Here is a 21,745-nt window from a genome sequence, read left to right on the forward strand (position 1 = left end):
TCCGCCGCTAGATATGACGACGATACTAACTTATTATAAAGATTAATTCTCCGAAATATAAACCTTTCCTCCTCGCCATTATTAATAATTGCTTACTTTTTTTTCACATCACCCAACTCTTTTGTTTTGTTTTGTTTTGCCACAGGAAGCTCAAACGGGAGAAAACGTCAGTTCGCACTCCAAACATTTATTTATTCACAAAAGAAAACACATAGTTATAGAAATACAAATTCTTACGGCCGAATTTAAGTGGTCTTAGCAACACGTTTCTCTTAACACCATGCATCGTAAATGCCTCGGTGTGGCGCTCGCTGGTCCTTCATTTGCTCCTTACGCACGGGAGAACCTCGTGACGTATGGGGAGGACGTAGCCTTTGATTGACGACGCTTGGCTTACAAATGAATCTTCAAAATCGAAGCGGATGGGGTTGGTCTTTTTTTCTTTTTTTTTTCTTCTTTTTCAATAATAGCTACGGAGGGAGCTTTCGTGTTATAACCCGTGCAGCTTCCCCCCCCTTTTGATTAGGGCGGGAGAGAGGAGGAAAAAGGGGGATAGGGGGAGGGGAAGTGGTAGTATGAGTAAGTAAGCGGTCCCGAAGAAGGGCAAAGGTGCAGGTTGTAGGAGGGAATGTAAAATTAAGTACCAACTGTAACTATTATTATATTGATTATCGTCTTTCATCATCCTTGCAGACAGCAAGAGCAAGGTAGATAGATAGATACAAGAAAAGAGAAAAAAAAAATAGAAAAAAGAGAAATTCAACTATCGATGAAATAAAGAGAGGAATCCGCATGACGACACAAGATCGGGGTATTATTAACTGTACGATGAAACGACAGGTCAAAAAAAGGGGAACTTTTTACATGCATGTTTGAAAACACGTGTGAAGTAAAAAAAGACGAGCAAGTGGGAAAGAAGAAGAACGAGAAAATTAGCCATAGCACAGAGAGAAATGGAAAACATGCAAAACGGCATCATGATACGGAAAACAAAAATCATTATGACGCAAAGGATAAAAAAGAATAAACCGACCAACGCCCGCATGCATGCAAAAAAAGAAACATAGCACAAATACAAAACCATGCACACAATAGATATACCATATTAGCTATGACCGCATATTAAAAGAGAAAAAAAAAAAAAAAAAAAAAAAAAAAAAAAAATAGGGGAAAAGAAGTTCAATCCTTATTAATAACCCTCAAACTCCGCCGAGGATTCAACATCACCCCCAAAAACGTCGGCTCCTGCCCAGCAAGCAGGTCGTCCGTACTGCTATACGCACTCCCCAACCCCCCAGCGGGTCCGCTGGACGGTCGAAAATCTCCCGTAAACCCGCGATAGCCCGGCTGCGTCCCTCCTCCCGCCCCAAAGGCAGCAGTTACGTTCGACCCGGTCTCGCTGAACGACATGTGCCGTGCGCTACCAGTATTCTCAGAGGAAGAGAGAGGAACGAAGGAAGCTCCGAATTTGTCGCCGTTGAGCGCGATGCGACTGCTGGTTGGCGAGCGCTGGACGGCGGCGATGTGGCTCTTGTACAGCGCTAGCTGGCGGCGGTAGACGAAGATGCAGAATCCGAGATAGATGGCGAGGATGAATAGGCACCCCGCGACAACGCCGGCGGCTATGGCCGCTACGTTGGGTCCTCCCCCCCGGCCCTGGCCCGGTAAGCTGGTGTGGGTGGTTACGGAGCCATCCGGGTTCGTCACGGTGTATGTGATGGGTTTCCCTGTTGCCATGGGCCCTCCTGTGGCTGCCGTTGCGGGTTTAGTTACCGTTGCACGCCCCTGGTCATCGCCGCCGATGACCTTTTGGACGGCCTTGGGGACCTTATAGCCATAGCTACCGCTCAGGCCTCTCATGTCATGCTTTTGGGAGTCTTGTTGGTTCAGGTAGTTGGCCCCTTCCAGCGCAACGTATTGCGTTTTCCATTGTAATGTGGATGCGTCGAAGATGTAAATGCCGGGACTGTCGCAGGTCAGGTCTTGCCCCACGTAGCCGCCCATCACGATGATTTGAGAATTCCAGATATTGCACGTGTGTCCTGCTCGGGCTGGGGGAACGGACTGGCCATTCGTGTTGACTTTGATCCACGTGAAGCTGGGGATGCTGAGGATCCACATGTCGTCGTACTGGATCTGTTCTCCATACGGAATTAGGTTTTGCCCAGCATATAGATACACCTGAGTGCTGCTTCCATCTGCTGCGGACGCAGCAACTGCGCACGGATTAACTCGGATCGCTGGCGTCTCTCCGCTTGTTGCTTGTTTGTACCACATGGAAGTTTCAATGTCATAGACATCGATAACATTCATTTGGGTCTATTAGTCAGAGCAGTTAGCGAGCTGGTTTGTATGAACATAACAGACTATCCACATTGGGGGGATTTTAATATAACACTTACGAATGTCGCATTGGTCCCACCAGCCAGACCCAGAATAACCCCATGTTTTCCAAATCCAGGCACATATACCAAGACTCCATCAGCCCTTTCAGTAAATCCGGCAGATTCTTGGAGTCCACCCTCGGTGATATTTCGCCAGGCACCATTCGATCCGGCAGGTTTATCTCCTTTTAAACTTTCTACATCGTTGTTCATAAAGCCAGGGAACGTATACTCGATGAACGACTTCAGATATACTCGTGGGACGGAGAGGTCCCAGCCCTCAGTCGTGTATCCATCCAAATGCCCTCCAAAATAGAAGCCCCTTCCCAACTCCAGAACCGTAATGCCTGCGCCTTCCGCAGACCGCTGAACAGGCCGATCACCGGCATTGGAATTGCTCCCCCGAGAAGTACGGGGATTTTTATGTTCCTTCCAGCTCGACGACGGAATGTGGTACTCCCATAAACTGAATGCCGTAGGGAAGTCCCGTGGATTATCGGAGTACTCTCCGCCATATAGATACAAGGATTCGAGGGAATTCCAAAGGTATCCGTTTGACACTGGTGGGGGCCCGGATAGTCGGGGGAGGCCGGTAAGTTTGGGAGCCGATATATCCCAAGTGGTTTTTAAATCGAGGGTCATAAAGTCATTGTCTATTATCATCAAAACGAAACGGTTAGCAGAACACATTTCCGAACAGTGAGAGATATAGTTATCCACCTTGAGGATCGGAATTGCATGTACATACTCCACGTGTTATCTTTTTGACTTGAATCGGTCATGGACCGTCCTCCAAAACTATACAGTGTCCCATTGACCACTGCTGTTTGTTGAGACCATCGCTTGCAAATATCCGTCGGTGTATCCTCGCGCCTAAAGATCCTGTCTCTACCCACCCGGTTATATATTCGATCCGAGCTCGGTGTCGCAGCCCTCGCCGCCACACCCATCACCCCGACCCCGTAAGAATGGTCATTATGAACAAGGAAATAAGTAAAAAGCGCGAAAGAAAGAAACCGCAGCGACAATCGAGGCATCGATAGATGGGAAAGGAAATAAGCGAGAGGCATCATCTATCATCGGGAATACAAAATCCCCTGGGGTATCCTATCGAAAGAGTCGGATTCTTGAATCTAACCCGACCACTGATTACTAGTTACTATATTAGTATGTTCGCTCTCGCTCAGTTACTCATCACCCAACGCAAAAAGAAAAAACAAACCCCGGAAAGTTCAAACAAATCCAATTATTTATTGAATAATAAAGAAATCAGAAATGTAAGGATATTAGAGGAAGAGGAGGAGGGGGGGGGGGGGTGGAAAGAGCGAATAAATGTTGAATGTCCCAGGTCTGAGAATGTCTCACTCTCCGCCGGCCTCCCAAGTCGACAAAAACCTAGGGATTGTGCCGGGATTGGCCAGTAGCTTCAAACGGCCAAAAAAACGCTTGACCTGACCGAAACGGGACCGTGTGATCACCGATCAGAAAGTAATAATAATAATAATGAGAGTAATCATGAATAATAGTCTCTGGAGTTGGCATAAAGAATCTGAACGGATAATGGAGTAAGCCAACGTACAACCGCCGAAATTCTGTATGTATCGTCGTCCGTAGGTTGAGAAACAAAGAAACTTCTTCCATGCTACTCCGTACATCGTAGGAATAGAGGAGTTTAACCAGCCGTTCCTTGCTGACTCCCCGCAGCAAGATACGTAACGCGCCAACCGGCAGCGCTTGGCAAGTCGGCAATAAACAGTATATTCCCAAGCAATTGGTTCGTCTTCGTCCGGCATCATCATGCACTTTGTTGGTGGATTCTTTAACTACCAGGATGTTGCTTGAGCAAAACGAACGCAAGGACTCGCAGGTGGTGGTGAGGATCCTCGGGGCTCGAAACCATATCACGTGATGTAGACACAGAGATTGCCGGCTCAAATCAGTTCCACAGTTGTTTGTATGGCTTTTTAAAGCATAAAAACTCTCTGAACAGGGGAAGGAGGTGTACATTGTATGTATGGACTAGTACCTGTACCTACCTAGGTTAGACGCGCGATGTTTCAATTGAAAGGGGAGCGAGTTTAATTTGATCTAAATATAAATACACTTTCTCTTAAGTTAACTTACCCCGCCAACATCTGTACGGACTAGCTACCTATAACTTACTCCGTACTTCTTACAAGGGCTTGATGGATAACTAAAACATGTGGCAGAAGTAGGCGAGCTTTGGCCGCTTCGATTTCCCCGAGAATTCACGGGATCGCTGCTTTAAAACCCATTACATTGTAATTTGTTGAAGCTCGTTCTTAAAAACAGGGCGATAAACTACTTAGCTTATTTGGTTCTTGTATGCTTATTTTCAGGCCGGCGCTAGCTTAGCGGAGCCCAAACTTTGGTCTGGAAGTCTAGAGTCAAATGGTTGGTTGTTATGCAACCGTCCCTGGAATAATAATAATAATGTTGTTCACTCCTTTTGCTACGAAGAACAGAAGTTTCGATTTGAAACTTATTACTGCGTACTAGTTTTATCAATCCCAGAGAAAGCATATATGCCATCGAAGCTACTTATAATATTAACAGCAATTGGAAGGTTAATTAACAAGGAAACTCAATTTCGGTTTCTGCATCCTTTTCTTTCCTTCTCTTTCTTCTTTGACGGTTATATATTCGCCGATTATATTGCAAACTGAAATCGCCCCCCCCCGCTTTGAAACCAATCTAAAGTCGGGCGAGATTGCCAGTGACTCGTGAGAATCTTTCAGATCCAGTGCAGCTACCGGAATACACAAAATCCTCCGCAGTAGGGACTGCACACTTTTCACCAATAAGAAGCGCGGTCTAAGTTATTCTACAGTCGCGCAAAAGTTAGCATCGGGCGTATGTGACTAGAAAGGGAAAGAGAAGGGACAAGGACGCCGGAGGCATCCCTACACTGGAATAATGTCAGGAGATACGGAAAGCTTCAGCCCCTTCATGCCGTCGAGACCATTCCGATGGACGGGAATAGTTAGAGAGAAGCTGTGATCGAATGCAGCTTCACGTCACGGGGAGATATGCCAGGGCGATAAAACCCTTCTCAAATAGAAAGAGCTTCAATGAGGTGCACATGAATATTACAATCCAGGTTGGTCAGGCTGCCAACAGGGACGCAAAACGGACCTCCCTCCTCGCGGTAGATCAATTTGAATTAGAACCTGCGGAAGGAGGAAGAGGAGGGGGGGACCGGGGGGGTTGATATCCGTGCCCGTACTAATAGACCCCTAGACCCCGCTCTCCGCATTATCGGGAGTGGGAGATAATATTTCGTCGTATTCTATATGATATATAATAAAATCTTTGTGGATGCAAAGCTAATTGAAAAAAGAGCAAGGTAGGTAGTAAGGAGTTCAGGAGTTAGGTTCCAATCGTCTAGGGCTAGCGGGATAGTTAGTCATAAAGTCATAAGAAACGCAAACTTCTTCCAATGAAGTTCCTCTCCACCATTGGAAACTTTTGAGGGGGGTTCGAATGAGAAACAATATATGAGAAACTCTATATATTGAGGTGAAGGGGAAAGTAGTAGTGCTGATTTCTGGCAAATGTGGGGACGATATGGTCATGGCGGTTCAGAAAAATAAAAAATAAAAATGAAAATAAAAATAAAAAGAATTCATTTATAGAGTAGGATGCCATTGAAATGTGAAATCTTAGTTTTAAATGGAATTGATATAACCGTTGGCACCTTCTGCCCTAGGTTAGAAAGATGGGAACTGACTAATGGACATAATATTGTTGGAGTTTTTATGGTAGTTTGGCGGTCATGTGTGGACAAGGTGAATGACGAGCAAACCCGCTCGGTCCGTCGCGCCCTCTAAGGAACAAAATGCAGGGCGTTATCTAGGTAGCTGGCACTCGTTGACAATGTTGGACGACATATGAAGAATTCCAGACTTTGATATAGCATCCGCTCCCATCCTTCCTCTCGGGATGTTGTTCAAGAGTTATATCCAAATATTGTGTAGGGCCCAAGCTCCCTTGTTTCTCCGCTCGAGACACGCATTCGTATAACCGACTAAGGCATTTGCCCTGTGAATAGATAGTCGTTTCCGAGGAAAGTTGATAAAACTGGTCTTGTACTGACTCGGGTGATGAACGGGTAAACGCAAATGCTCGCTGAAAACCTGCTGCAGCCAATCGCTCTTTACCCGTTAGACTTTTCACGAGTCATGCATGCCAATGCGCCCGTTCAGTTTTGTATGTATTTCCCATCAAAATCCTTGGCGCTTATTTTTTATATTTTCTCGGGCAGCGGCTCGACCCAAATTCTTCCTTGATAGGACTAACGCGTACTAGGAGAGGCTCGGGAGAACCAACTAATTCCGCCAGAGCTGTGTTTCCAAGGACTCTTGATATATAGCGTAACGAAGATCCTGGGAATGTGCATCCATTATTGCATCTGGACTCCTGATAGCTGGCGTCTCCGCTCAAGAATGTCCTGCCGAAGCTTCTCCGCTGCCAATTCCACATCGATTATCCCACTCACTCCTCGTTTCCAAGCATCCTCCAACCCGACAAGCTCGCCCCTTGCTGTCTCCTGCCTCATTTTCCTCTCTTTATGGACGGCATCTGTAGCTTCCTTCGTTTCCTGCAGTTCTTTTTCAATCCGTCGTAGTATATCCTCCAGTTGCGAGTTACCGATAAGCCACGCGTTCTTTCCGTGTGCCTCTAGTAGAGCTAGATTTTCCTGTCTTGTGGATAGATGAGAGCTGGCAGTGTACGCTTTTCGTAGCGTTTGTTGCCAGCAATGTAGGATCTCCGCAGGTTCTTTCCCTGACGCCAGGGTGTCCTCTGGAGCCTCCGGAGCCTCGTATCTCGACAAGTCAATGCCGCCCGTTAGAGGCAGGTTCGCCTCCTTTCGGTCCAGTTCCTTTTGCATGAGGCTGGAGAATTGACTTTGGGGTAGAGCGGGGATGGACGGGTGGAGGACTGTTTGGTGATTGGGAGCCATTTCAGCGGAGATGAGTTTGTCAATATCGGCACGAGCCTGCGCCGTTGGGTCACCATCAATGTCTGGCCAAGTGTTAATAAACCATGAAGCCGTCGATCGCACGGGGAGGAGGATGATCGCGACTTTAGCAACTTACATGGTAGGGAGTCGTGGAATTCGTTTATAAGAGGCATTTTCCTGTTGTATACTTGGTGGTTGAAGCCCTGAAAGTCTCCTCCGGTCTGTGTGTTGAATGGTTTGGGGGAGATAAGCAATGCTGTAGTTACACCACATCGCAAGAATAGATATCACGTGATTACACTAAATTCCCTCCTTGTACCACCTAGGCAAATTTAGTATGTGAGGGTACCTGGGAGACAAGCAACACAACCATGTACCCTTCCACACTAAATTAGCCTGCTGGTACATGTACATATAGTTACAAGCCGAACCGAGCTACATGGGTTCCTCCATATCACAATAATCTTTGGCAGCTGCGAGTCTTTGAATCTTTCTGATATTTTCATGATTACCCCGGCTTCATGGCAAGGCGTGGCACATGTTTATCTCGAGTTGCACTCTAATTCATCGGCAATTGGCCCCTTAGAGTTGCCTGTACTCGGCACATCCTGCTCGTCGGTTGCGATGCTAGCACCGGGGATGGGGAAACAGTTGGCTTCAACATGCCATTTGACAGGCAAAACTTCCCCAGATTTCATGTCCCGACGGCGATCATCCTTCAGTAGTCGCTGGTTTGGCCCTGACTACCGTGCGCGAAGATGGCCAGCTCTGGTGCTACCAGTGTTTGTCCACCGCAACAGGGAATTCTAAATCCTGATTGATCCAAAGTAAGCTCGCTTCGAGATTCTTTGGCGGGGAGGAACCTCCATCATGTGGCCCTCATCCACTCCGCAGGAATCCAAACGCGCCCTTCAACCGCAGCACCAAGCGTGAATAGTTGCATTGCCCCTGAAATATTTACTCCGGATCCTGAAGGGTCTCATGCCCTGCTCACACGATGTGGGCCATATATAAGTAGAACCCTTTTCGCTGTACGACCACGCTACAAACCCCGAGGCAGGGCCTGCTGTCCGACATTCCTGCGTCGCTCTGAGTCTTTGAGCGCATCTTGTTCTACTGCTATTAAAGACATTTCAACCACGACTGAAGATCTCCATTCAAGATGGCGCCTGGGGGAATCCTCGCGGGCTTGCTCGGTTCGTTGGCTTGCGTACTCGTCCTTTTGCACTTTGTTTTCGTCGTGGAAGATACTCAACCCTCACCATGGTACTCTTCCAAGACAAGCGCATATTCCGGTAGGTCACGGCAATCGAATGGGGAAGACGATGTGTTTCTCTTGGGTACTGGGAAGGCTGATATTACTGGGCAAGTCCCTCCGGTCAAGCGTCTATTCGGTTGTATTGGTGTTGCCAACTGACTAACAATTCCTTTTTATTTTTTATTTTTTGCCTCTGAAGACCTGTCGTGGAGCTCAACCTCATGGGTTACGCGGATATAAATCAAGTGGGAACCGGACTTCGACAGCGCATCTATTCCCGTGCCTTTATCGTGGGAAGCACCAAGAATCCTGATGAGCGTTTTGTATACCTCGTTCTCGATAATGCGATGGGTGACACTGCAATTAGACAAGGTATCTTGGACGGGCTTAGAGCTCTAGGTGGAGAGTACACTCGCTACGGAAAGATGAATGTTGCCGTTACAGGGACGCACTCACACGCGGGACCTGGAGCATGGTTGAACTACCTCCTACCACAGATTACAAGCTTGGGCTTTGATAAACAGAGCTATCGGGCAATTGTTGATGGCGCATTGTTATCTATCAAGAGAGCTCATGAGAACTTGGCTCCTGGCCGGCTGAGCTTTGGATCTATCGAAGTTGAGGACGGCGCTATTAACCGCAGCCCATCCGCATATATCGCGAATCCGGAGGAAGAAAAAAAACGTTACAATTCCGATGTTGACAAGACACTGACTCTCTTGAAATTCGACCGGATCGCCGATCAGAAAACTATCGGTATCCTTACCTTTTATCCTGTGCATGGAACATCGCTTTTCGGTAACAATACACTTATCGCTGGAGATAACAAGGGCGTTGCTGCGTACTTGTTTGAGAGAAGTGTTCAGGATGATGCGAAATATGCAGATGACTTTGTGGCCGGATTCTCGCAGTCTAACGTTGGAGACACGTCCCCCAACACCCTTGGAGCTTGGTGTGAGGATGGATCTGGTCTTCCGTGTACCTTCGTATGTTCACTATTTCTCCAGTACAATCATTCTAGCTTAAAAAGGCATACTGATATTATACAATAGAAAGAAAGCACTTGCGGTGGGAAAACCACAGCCTGCCATGGTCGTGGGCCCTATTTCCGCGAAATGGACCAAGGGGCAAAAAGCTGCTTTGAAAATGGTCGCCGACAGTATGCTGCAGCCAAAGATCTGGTTGCCAAAATGAACTCAACGGCCGTTACAATTCGTGGAGCCGATAATGTAGCCGCCTTCCATACATTCCAAGACTTTTCAAATTTTACTTTCACGTCTCCGCTTGATCCCAGTCGTGGCAACCTGAATACTTGCTACGCCTCCCTTGGCTTTTCGTTCGCCGCAGGCACCACCGATGGCCCTGGGGTGTTTGATTTCACCCAGAACGCAACGGATGGATCCACGAAAAACCCATTCTGGTATGTCGCAAGAGACCTCCTCCATGCCCCTTCGAAAGAGCAGAAGAAATGCCAAGAACCTAAAATCATCCTGCTTGACGTTGGCGGATCGAAATTGCCCTACGCCTGGTCTCCAAACATTGTAGACGTCCAGCTGTTCCGTGTAGGCCAAATGGTCATAATTGTGTCTCCAGGTGAAGCGAGTACAATGGCTGGCAGACGATGGAAAGAGGCTATCTCCAAATCAGCAACCGATGTTCTCGGGATCTCCGACCCTATCACCGTCTTGGGCGGTCCCGCAAATACCTATGTCCATTATATCACCACAGAAGAAGAATATGGTGTACAGCGTTACGAAGGAGCATCTACACTCCATGGACCCCATACCTTGGCTGCTCACATGAATCTAACCCTCACATATCTGCCATATCTCAAAGATTCGCCATCTAGAAAGAAGTTGCCGCCCTTCCCTGCGGGACCTAGCCCACCAATCCATACGGATATATCATATTCTTTCATAACTCCAGTTATCCACGACACCACGCCGATTCAAAAGAAATTTGGGGATGCTATCTCCTCTCCAGACAAGTCCAAAGCTTACAAACCAGGGGACACAGTTAGAACCAAGTTCATCGGCGCCAATCCACGGAATAACCTTAGGCTCGAGGGAACATATACTGCTGTTGAGTACTCAGCGCCAGGCTCGAGGAGCTGGGAGGTAGTTCGGGACGATTTCGACTGGACGTTAGTTTATCATTGGAAGCGCATCAATCCTGTCCTGGGCACCAGCGAGGTTACCGTTGAGTGGCTTATTGATGACGAGTTCTATTCTGTTGGGAACCCAAGAAAACTCAAGAGTGGGACCTATCGCATGAGATACTTCGGCGATTGGAAGAAGATAAACGGGGAGATCACACAATTTGAAGGAATTGGAGAAACCTTCCAGGTGCAGGTGTGAGAAAAAAAAAATTTTTTTCTTGGGTTTGCCGTATTGCATTTTAGGGAAAGAAGCAAATGAAGTAACCAACCAACTCCATGTCGGATTTTCTTTTCTTGTTGCTTTTTGCAATTTTTCTTTTCCCCCGCCTCCCTCATTTCTTTGTCCCCGAATTCCCCTTGTACAACATCAAATATAAATCAAATGAAGAAACATTTTTAAATCTATCTTCACGGCCTTTGCTGATCTGCATATCCCGATATCTCCTGGTCTATTCGGCTGCCGTCCGGGGACCTGTTATAAAAGGACCCGAATGCCTGCTATCACGCCTTCGCAAACGTTCGCATGACTTACGTAGGCGTGGTGCAGTATTTGCCTGCAGGAAATGACAAATGCAGGACGGAGTACGCTGGATAGTTCTTATTCCCCCAGGATCCGCAAATAAGGAAAGGCATTTTCATCCGATTCGAGCAGTAAATATGTATTTCCAACAGCTCTCATTCGATAACGGAAACCAACCCGTCGACGGCTTGTGTTAGTTTTATATTAACATGTTCTGTACCTTGCAGAGATCCGAGCTATCTCGCACTCTTATATCGCTCATCCAAGCCCAGTTGGCTGATCTGGCCACGGAAGAACGCAGAAACCAGAAGTATTTATCTCCGTATTAATTCATTCTCTCCAGATTCTTTTCTCATAATTCATTATTTTGCTTTGTTTCGTCGCAATCCTCTTTTATACCTGCTCTTTCATCCATCCCAACCCCCATTCCGCCAATCGGGTGATGCGTGCTGTGCCGCTGGTGCGCAACGTCTGCTCTTTGTCAACGCTCCCGTCGCCCCCGCGTCCCCCAACCATGCCTCCGTGCGACAGAGTGTACTTCCAACATAACCCACATCTTCTCTTTTGTGTTGCTCTCAAGTCGAAACACCTTTGCTTTATCTAGCTTCAGTTAATCCACTGTCATAAAAAATAACAGGGCCATAACTAACGCGGTATACCTCCCTCCACCACCCACACCATGGTCACATACTAACACGGTTATCACAGACTGGTTCATGGCGCCCACAAGAACAATGTCCAAGTCTTTCGCGCCCATACTTCATCCCCTCCCCCCTAGTTTAAAATCTAGGTCAAGGGAAGAAGAATGCGTCTTTGGCAGTTAGCTGTCGGCTCTCTCTCACAGGGACTTATAGGACTTGTGTTCTCCCACTGCATCTGGTCTTCGTTTCCCCCCCGGGCCTCTTGAAGATTAGATATTTTTCCTCTGCCACAGCTCCTCTGCCACAGCTCCTCTCTTCAGAGCTTATTATCCGTTTCATGGGCTTGTCATGAAATCTTGCTCTTTACTCTAGCTTTAGAGAACCTGTTCCTTACGTCTTTCTTTCCGCTTTAATCAGTCGTTTGTTCTTTTGCTATCTACCCAACACACTTGCTGAAACATTTCGTTAAATCCTTTCGCTTCCGGCATTTCACCATCCTTAAAACTACTTTTAACTGTATAGGCACGAGGCCGCATAAGTCCCGGCTCCTAATAGCGAGATACATCTGCTGGTTTCATTCTCCAAGATGCGTTTCGAAAATTGCGTCCTATGCTCTCTGACATTTGCAATCTTCGTCGCGGCCGGTCCCGTTCCTCAGCGTTCGCAATACCCCAACCTATCTCCATTGAGAAGTGCGACGAATGAAGTGAGCCCTCTCTCGCCTGGGGAAGTTTCTTCTGTTGCTGCAGCGCGTCAAGGACGTGCTCTATTTTTCAACATCAATGATGTCGTCGAGCAAAAACTAGCCGGAAACAATGAGGCCTGCGTGGTAATAAATCGCCCGCATCTGTCTACAACGATATGTTCGACTTTTGGAGCTCCACGATCTACGAGTCCTACCTTCCGCAGTACAGACATCCCGGTCGCTACAGCAGATGTACTGGTAGATGGGACTACCAGCATTACCAGCACACAAACTGTGACGGTTACTCGACAACCTCCACATACTAAACCTCCCTCGCCTCCTCCTGCTTCTTCACCTCCACCGCCACCACCACCACCACCTCCTCCTCCGCCTCCGCCTCCTTCTTCTTCACTTCCGCCTCCTCCGCCTCCTCCACCACCCCCTTCGAGTCCTAGTCCACGTGATGGAGGTGATGCTTCTAGGCGTCCCGCCATAATTTCTATCCCAGCTGTGTCCACGGAAATTGGCCCCGATCATCCTGGTACACAAGCTCTAGCTACGCGAGTGGACATGGCATCTACTCTAGCTATACCAACCGAGCCCATCAGGCCCACCAAAGCACCACACCCCCCGGCCGAAACAGGCCGACTATCTCCATTCCCATTCTCATTTCCCTGGTCCCTTCCGCTGCCCTGGTTTCTATTTCCGGGTACAAACCTAGATACAAACTCAATTGTGAACCCAGGTGGGAGCACTATCATACCGCAAGGCACAGAAGAGCCGCCTCAGGCGACGGGTACAACAACTACCATCCGCGTTACCAAGACCTTTGTGTCGACAGTAATCATGCCGGCGATCGACACTGCGCGTGCACCTGCTCCTGCACCTGCTCCCAAGCCCGCACCCGCACCTGCACCCGCACCTGCACCCGCGCCTTCACCCGAGCCTGCACCCGAGCCTGCACCCGAACCTGCACCCGCGCCCCCGGGAACCAACCAAAAAACTCCGCAACAGCCACCCCAGGAGCAACCACCTCGGCAAAACGTGAAAGGAGGCCAGATGATGACAACCACAGTATATATAACGGCATGCGGCCCCGCATACTCTCCAGAACCTGTCCAAGGAGAAAACCCTCCATCAGCTCAACCAGCACAACCCCCGCCAGTACAAGTAGCACCAACTCCAACTGAAGCACCGCCCCGAAAACATGCACCCCCAGCTCCACCTGCACAGGTGGCACCAACCCAGGCGCCTTCAAGGGAAGAACCACCGCCATCACCACCGCCGCCGCCGCCACCTCCCCCGGCTAACCAAGCGCCACCCAACAACCCTCCCCCAGCTAATGGTCCGGGTGGAGACGGCGAGCGAGGCGGCGGCGGACGCGGCGGCGGACGCGGCGGAGGTAACGGCGGTGGCCACCATGGCGAACCCGGTGGCGGACGCGGAGGGGGTGGACGAGGTCACGGCAAAGGCCGTCACGACGATGATGATAATGGCCGTCGCAAGGAAAAGACCTACGAGGATGTTCACCCTGTCACAGTAGGAGAGGATGGGGTGCTAAGGGACGGTGGCCGTGACCGTGACCGTGAGGGTGGAGGAGGGCTGGTCGGCGTCCTCACGCGGGCAGCGGATGAGTTATTACTTGGCTAATGCTAGAAAGGCGGAGGTTGTTTTTTCCGTACCGTTTATTGTGATGGTCTCTTACTCGGTTTTGAGGTGTTGTATTCTTTTTTTTCCGCTAGTGGGAGAGTGAATAGAATAATATTTTTGAAAAAAAGGAAGGGAGCTTAATATTAATATATGCCATGGTGGACATTGGTGGTTCGAAATATGTCTCTGTCCTGATAGGCATGGGTGTGGATTCGAGTTTACCTTTTCGGAAGGAGAAGTTATACATACATAAGATGCTATTCTATCCATTGGCAATATGAGAAGAACTGGTAGTCAATTACCCTTTTTTTTTCTCCCTCGAGTAGCCTCTATACATGTTCAGTCGGCGCCTCTCCACCTAGCGTGAGATATTAGGGGCCCTCAAGTTCCCCATACAACGGCTTTCTCTCGTGTAACTCGGTTTGAAGAAAATCGCATTATCATACAGACATTATTATGGTATCATATAGTTAATAACTACCCAACGAGGCCGGAAACAAACCAAAAGAAAAGAAAAGAAAGAAAAAAAAAAAAGGGGGGGGAAAGAAATGATATATCGGTATAGCGCGATTCATGAACAATAAATCAACCGGAACAAAACATACACCAAACATTATCCGTGCATAAATATCGTATTAGATGCTTTAAGTTCAACTGTAACTATCTTTAACTTTAACCTTCCACTCCGTGTCTACCGGAACCGAAACCGAAACGCCCGAAAGGAAAGCCGAAACCCAGAAAAATTGAAGATGGGGAGAGAGAAGAGATAGTACGGGCGTGTTTGATTGTCGAGAATATTATGGAAGAGTGCGATATTCACTATGACGTCCTGCCTCTGCGCGCTCGATGGCTATCCGCCGACGTCTCTCAAAATCGGCTGCCCATAGAGCCGAACCGGCGGCGGTGGTGAGAAGGAAAAACATGGAGAGCATGGGGATCAGTTGCAGGATTAAGGCAACTGTTCCGAACCTGTGGATGTATTTGATGTTAGGGGGGGGGGTTGGAGCAAGTGAATCTAGATTTCCGAGGGACTAACCATGTATACCGAATCCTCCTTTTTGCCACGAACTTCTTCCTTTCATTCTTATTAAACCCTCTTAATTCAAAATACCTCCAATGTTGCAACGGCCCCGCACGATAGCCTGCTAGGATCAGAAACATCGGTGTCCCAGCCACGGGCACAAAGTTAAGCGGCAGCAGAACGATAAACTCCACAATCTGCCGCACCGAGAAGGGCGCATATATGGCACTAGTAATCGGCTTACCCAGCCTTTGCATTGGATTTAGCGATAGAGCAGCATCCCCGCTGCCGTTCCCATCACCGTCGCCATCCCCGCCTTGACTCTGGTCTGCTCGAGGATGTATGGCCCGCGAGGTAGCGACCAGGTCTTCTTCACCCTGGCTTATTAGAACGGCATCAAAGACATCAACGAGCGTCTCATCGACGAAGAAGGCTTCGAAGAGTATTTGGACGATTGCGGCGCCTTCTCCCAGGACGAGGAAGAGTCCATTTACCCAGGCGCCGCTACCTTGGAAGATGGCGAGAAAGGCAACTTGTGGGAGATAGGTGAGGGTGAATAGGAGGGTATAAATGAAAGCAGAGAGGAGGGAGATGGAGAGTAGTCGTGCACGGAACAGAGGCCATAGGAAAGGATGGGAGATAAAGAATATTATGCCCTGGTTGTAAATAAAGTTGTTAGCAGTATACCTAGGCAGTAATCCAACGCCCAGGTGATAAAGCTGGGGGAGAGCTTGGGGATGGTGTTTACTCGTAAAGGATAGAGCCAAGATGCCTGACTCAGGCTAAAGAACGAAGCCATCAACTTTCTCTTTTTTTTTTTTTTTTTTCTTTCGCGTTAAGACATGAGTGAGTCGTCCATGACAGTTGGTCTTTGTATCTACTTTGCGATAGTTGGTTGATGCTATGTTCATCGTTCACGCAGTCGGCATCATCAACTATGACGGAGGTTGGAATAGACTGGACGTTTGCCAAGAAGGAACTCGGCTACTTTAGATCTAGCGCCATCTGATATCAATTTAAGGTTAAAAATCTTGGAGGATAACGTTGTTGTGTTGTATTGTAATCTAACTACGCGAGTTACACTAAATGAATAGGTTGGGGTGGCACGTGACTAGGGTAGGTGTAGTAATCACCAACACCCCCCCTTGCTACATCTTTTGAAAATGCAATAATAATTAATTACATTAATCAGACCCTGATTTCCTTATTAGGAAAGGCATTCATACAGTAATAACTGTAAAAATTAAGAAATACATACAAAATTCACTGATTCACTGTATTATTATTATCATTCAATTATTTCTTTTTAATCTCTTTCAAATCAATTCTTTTGATAAAATCTTCAAATGCAGGCTTTGTCAGTAACTTGATAAGTCTGTCAGCTATATTTACTGTAGAATTAATATGTTTTATCATGATTTCCTCTTTTTCAATTAAGTTGCAGAGAATATAATATCTAATCTTGATATAATGTGATCTTTGTATTAAGAATTCCTCCTTTACTAGATCAATTGCTCTCTTATTATCAACTTATAAATGCAAGTATATTTTTGCTTTTTCATCATTCATTAACTCAGTGTTATATAACATATTATTCAATCAGATTATCTCACAAGCTATCTTACTAACTGTAATATATTCAGCTTCTGTGATTGATTTGATAATAGATGTCTGTCTCTATAACTGTCATGAGATTAGTGACTCATTAATCAATATAACATAGTCAGTAGTTGATTTATATTGAGAATTCACTCTTACTCAGTTCAAATCACAGTATATTACAGAACTCAGGCCATCTTCTATCTTCTTCTTATACAATATATCATGGTTTTTCATCTTCTTGACATAATATAGAACATGCTTCAATGCTGCTCAACATGCTTTGTATGAATATAAGTTAAAATGTGAGAGATAGTTAACTGTGAATATCAGATCTGACTGACTGCTTGAGATTAAATACTGTAATAATCTCAATTCTTGATAATATCTCATAGCTGTAAAGTTATCATTCAATTCTCTTCTCTTATCAGGTGAGAATTTCAGTTATATATCAGCTGTTATTGAGATGTCAGCTGAATTTATCTTATTATCATGCTCCCGGCCGCGCCAAGGTTCTGTTGCGGTTCCACACAGCTCATTGATTTCATGCGGATGATTTCATCTTATTCAAACCAGTTTTCAATCACTCTATGATATTATTTAAATATATTATAGAAAGATCTGATTGATGAATATAAGAACCCTGCTTCTATATAAGATCAGTAGATTACTCTTTCTTGATAATAAGATGCTGCTGAGATATCACTCCAGCTATTCTTGCTTATAAAATGAGAGAAGAATATTCACTCATTATCTATATAGAATAGCTAGATGCTGGCTTCTTATTAAAGAAGTCAGTAATTCATTTTTCTTCTACTGAAATATATACAAGAGTTACTGCATATCTTATATAATCTTCTTAGTATACTAAGTATCACATCTGTGATATTCTCATAATAACTCTGTAGTCTATAAGCTCACTATTCAAGCAAGATAGTTAAGCTCACTTATACAGCTTCTCAAACAACTATCTCTACATGATATTAGTAACTAGTTATCACTTCAGCTTCATTATATTACAATTCAAATTACTTAACCTGATTATATGTTTGAATCAGTTGAGCTTTAACAGACTAATATAATCTTATACATCTATACTGAGACTGATCTGATCTCACTCTCTGAAGAAAACACTACATTATTCTCTAGAGTGTGTACATCTCTATCTCAGCAGAAATCTGAGATTTCTGAAATCACTGTATATTTTAACATAAGCTCTTCAACTGCTCTATTATCACTGCAGTCTCTACATATCTATATCTATTATGAAGATAGAGAGATTAAGATCAGAGATTCTTCAAGATATAAGAAAAATATCTTGTCTGAATTTCACAGCTTTATCTGTACTCTTGAACAGAAATTCCGCCTTAATCTGAGTCAGTATAATACTCATAAGATATAAGTAATATATATTATCAATCTTCTTGAAGATATCTCTGCAACTACTTGAGTCATTAAGAAGAGAAAGCTTAAGTATATCAATACTATTATAACTTGAAAAGAATTCAAGAACTTTCTACTGAATCAAATCAAAGATTACTGCAACTGCAGCTTTATAGTAGCACAGCAGTTCAACTTATTATATTAATAAGATAATGAGAATTCTTTCAATTTCAATATAAAATTTGAAGAATATTGAGAGAAATTGACTGATAATTTAAATCAATTAAAAACACAGCTTTATCTTATGAAGCTGACTTACAAGATGTGAATAATAATATTATAATATCAGAGTTCATTAATTAATTATACTGAGCTTGTTAATCTGACTTTCTGAATCTATTTGAATAATCAATTCTCTGAGAAAAAGATTAATAAAATCTCTTCTAAGTAACTGATAACAGAATCTAAACAGCACTGTGATAGCTTCAGTGTAGAGAAAGTAAAGAAGAATTCTAAGTATTCTAATTCTTCACTCACTGCAAAGAAATATCAAAAAAGATTTGATAAAGATCTCTATTTCAACTATAAAGCTGATAATCACTATATCAGTGATTATAAGAAGTCAAAGAAGAGAAGAAACTGAGAAAATATCTTCTTAAAGTTAACTTCTCTTCTGATAAATATATCTGTGAAAGATAAAGAAGAGAAAGAAATGAAGAATTAATAATTCTTATATCTTCAAGTTCATGTTATAATCACAATGCATATTTTAAATGAGAAGATATTAGTGAGATGTCTACTTGACTTCAGAGTAAATGTTAACTTCATATTCTATTTCTTTTCTTTGATAAAGAATTGAAAGAAGATAGATTCATCAGATTATGTGAAATTTACTGATAAAACAAAATATTATCATTTTAACATAATTCAAGTGAAGTGTGTGACTACAGACTCAGAAGAAATCTTCAAGAAAAGCAGTCTGCTTCTTCACACAGTTAATATTATAGATGAGAATATTATTCTAGATCTTCTGTAATTGAGAGAAAACAATTCTCTCATTGACTGAGTCACTTAGATGTGATGATATCATCTCACTGATGAAGAGACAGTGATAGAGAAATTTAAAGAGTTTCATCAGAAGAATCTTAAGAAAAAGATTGAGTTAATATACTGTGTAGCAGATGACTGAGACTTGAGAATAGGTGAAGAAGCTATCACTCTCACTGCAAGATTAGCAGCAGTATCTGTTATTAAAGACAGATATATACAACATCTCTTTACAGATTTTAAGAATGTCTTTTCAGAAAGAAAAGCAGCAAAGTTTCCTGATATCAAGATATAATATAAGATTCATCTTAAAGATGATATAATAGCACTGTACAGATCTCTTTATAACTTATCTGTAAAGAAATTGAATATTCTGCATAAATATCTTAAGAAAGTATAATCAAAGAACTGAATATATTTATCAAAGAGTTCAGCAGAAGTATCTATACTCTTTATACTTAAGAAGAATGATAGACTATGTCTATACATAGACTACAGAGACCTCAATAAGATGACAGTTAAGAATTACTATTCATTACTGTTAATTAACAAGATGATCAATTAATTATCTGAAGTAAAGATGTTCTCAAAGATTGATATACAGAATGTCTATCATAGAATCAGGGTTAATAAAGACAATGTTTGAAAAACAGCTTTTTATACTAAGTACAGCAATTTTGAATATCTTGTTTTATCTTTTGATCTTTGTAACACTTCAGTCATCTTTCAGATCTATATAAATAAGGCACTGTGAGGTCTTGTCAATGTCTTCTGCATAGTATATCTGAATAACATTCTAATCTTCTTAAAATCAGAGAAAGAATATGATACTCATATTCAAGAAGTGTTGAGTCACTTGAGACAGTATTAACTCTATATAAATACTGAAAAATGCTTATTCTACATGCAGGAGATTGATTTCTTAGATTATATTATTGAGATAAACAGCATTTCAATGAACAGAAGCTGAGTCTCTGTCATTGAGAACTGATCAGCATCATGAATGTATCACAAGATACAGATGTTTCTGAGATTTGTGAATTTCTATAGACAATTCATCTATACATATTCATAGATTACTGTCTCTCTTACAGATCTATTAAAGAGAAGTGTGAAAGATAGAAAAACAGAACTGTTTATTCTCACTCAAGACATTATACAGGTATTTGCAGAATTGAAACAAGCTTTCACAGATATTATAATACTGAATCACTTTAATCTCAACTTATTCAGTCAGTGTAAGACTGATGCATTCAAGAATGAGATCTGTGAAATCTTTTCACAGTTGACACTGAAGACCTTTCAACATTGAAAGAATCAGAGAATAATCACTTCTAAGAAAATAGATAATGAATTGTCTGTGAGAGAAGACTTTTTCACAGAGTCTATAAGACACTGTGAATGAAGATTAGTGATCTTCTTCTTCAAGAAGTTATCACTCACACAGAGAAGATATGATACTCATAATTAGAAGATGTTAGTAATTGTCAAATTCTTTAAGATCTAGTGACATTATCTTCAAAGTAGTAAGTACTCAGTGTAAGTTCTCACTGATCATGCAAATCTGCATTACTTCTTAACAACAAAGAGCTTGACAGAATATCAAGTCAGATGAGTGAAGCTGCTTTCAGAGTATAATTTCTATATCTGATACTGTTCAGATCAGCTTAATCTCACTAACACACTGTTTAAACAGTCTGATTATAATATTGTTAATACAGAGAAGAATTCTATAAAAGAATCTCTGTCATCACTGTAGAAGAAGTTAACTGCAGAGAGTTGAGATTCTCTGAAGCTCAGAAACAGCATTAGTAAGACAGCTATATAACTTAGTATAGAAGGTAAAAGAAAACTCAGATCTCTGCAGAGAACTGACACTGAAGATCATGAGCTTCTCATATTATATCTTACAATTATTGAATTGACAAAAAATGAAACAGTTTACAATCTTTCAACTCAACTACTTTTGAAATTCATTAATAAGTTATAGAAGAGAAACATCTCTACTGTAGCTTAAATTCAGAAGTTGAAGAAGAAAGAATTCAGTTTAAACTTGAAAGAGATAGACTCTGAGCAGAGCAGTACTGCTAAGAAATCAAGTCACTGATAACTAGAAGAATGTGAACTTCTACTGCTGAATAATTCAGTCTTTATCTCTTGTAGTAGAGCAGTGTGTCAGAAGTTATTGAGAATTTATTATAATAATTCTCATACAGAACACTTCAGATTAGAGAAGACTGAGAAGCTTCTAAAATATAAATATATTTAAAACAAGCTTCAGACAGATATCAAAGAGTATATTGAGACTTGTAATATCTGTTAAAAAATAAAGATCTCATAGTATAAGTAATACAGTGAGTTGATATTACTGCCTGTTTTAAAGAGCTCATGACAGAATCTATTAATGAATTTCAT

General features: G+C 43.6%; 5 protein-coding genes across 7 annotated transcripts; 2 read left to right on the forward strand and 3 right to left on the reverse strand.

Annotated features, from left to right (window-relative positions):
• Positions 1 to 434: 434 nt before the first annotated feature.
• On the reverse strand, positions 435 to 4,401 carry BDBG_02514 (cell wall anchored protein). Its single transcript, XM_002627797.2, has 3 exons — positions 3,133 to 4,401; positions 2,403 to 3,037; positions 435 to 2,319 (listed from the first exon to the last, which is right to left on the reverse strand). The coding sequence occupies exons 1-3, from the start codon at positions 3,455 to 3,457 to the stop codon at positions 1,180 to 1,182; spliced, it is 2,100 nt and encodes a 699-aa protein (XP_002627843.2). The 5' UTR covers positions 3,458 to 4,401; the 3' UTR covers positions 435 to 1,179.
• Positions 4,402 to 4,854: 453 nt separating this feature from the next.
• BDBG_02515 (BCAS2 family protein) lies at positions 4,855 to 8,162 on the reverse strand. Of its 3 annotated transcripts, XM_031720822.1 has the most exons (4): positions 7,505 to 8,162; positions 6,136 to 7,430; positions 5,313 to 5,795; positions 4,899 to 5,229 (listed from the first exon to the last, which is right to left on the reverse strand). In XM_031720822.1, exons 1-2 carry the CDS (start codon positions 7,539 to 7,541, stop codon positions 6,808 to 6,810), a joined length of 660 nt encoding a protein of 219 aa, XP_031577129.1. In that variant the 5' UTR covers positions 7,542 to 8,162; the 3' UTR covers positions 4,899 to 5,229; positions 5,313 to 5,795; positions 6,136 to 6,807. The 3 variants fall into 3 exon arrangements, with proteins under 3 accessions (XP_002627844.1, XP_031577130.1, XP_031577129.1); XM_002627798.2 differs by having other exon boundaries at positions 4,855 to 5,229; positions 5,313 to 7,430; positions 7,505 to 8,107; XM_031720823.1 differs by having other exon boundaries at positions 4,896 to 7,404; positions 7,505 to 7,683.
• Positions 8,163 to 8,530: 368 nt separating this feature from the next.
• BDBG_02516 (alkaline ceramidase) lies at positions 8,531 to 10,983 on the forward strand (the record flags this gene model as incomplete). The annotated part of the gene is made up of 3 exons (XM_031720824.1): positions 8,531 to 8,733; positions 8,826 to 9,612; positions 9,679 to 10,983. 3 exons carry the CDS (start codon positions 8,531 to 8,533, stop codon positions 10,981 to 10,983), a joined length of 2,295 nt encoding a protein of 764 aa, XP_031577131.1.
• A 1,548-nt stretch (positions 10,984 to 12,531) lies between these two features.
• BDBG_16592 (uncharacterized protein) lies at positions 12,532 to 14,280 on the forward strand (the record flags this gene model as incomplete). The annotated part of the gene is made up of 1 exon (XM_031724516.1): positions 12,532 to 14,280. One exon carries the CDS (start codon positions 12,532 to 12,534, stop codon positions 14,278 to 14,280), a length of 1,749 nt encoding a protein of 582 aa, XP_031577132.1.
• On the reverse strand, positions 13,997 to 16,331 carry BDBG_02517 (uncharacterized protein). The gene is made up of 4 exons (XM_002627800.2): positions 16,050 to 16,331; positions 15,317 to 15,957; positions 14,313 to 15,249; positions 13,997 to 14,232 (listed from the first exon to the last, which is right to left on the reverse strand). Exons 1-3 carry the CDS (start codon positions 16,098 to 16,100, stop codon positions 15,078 to 15,080), a joined length of 864 nt encoding a protein of 287 aa, XP_002627846.1. The 5' UTR covers positions 16,101 to 16,331; the 3' UTR covers positions 13,997 to 14,232; positions 14,313 to 15,077.
• Positions 16,332 to 21,745: the final 5,414 nt, after the last annotated feature.

The sequence above is a fragment of the Blastomyces gilchristii genome (assembly GCF_000003855.2).
Source record: "Blastomyces gilchristii SLH14081 genomic scaffold supercont1.3, whole genome shotgun sequence".
NCBI lineage: Eukaryota > Fungi > Ascomycota > Eurotiomycetes > Onygenales > Ajellomycetaceae > Blastomyces > Blastomyces gilchristii.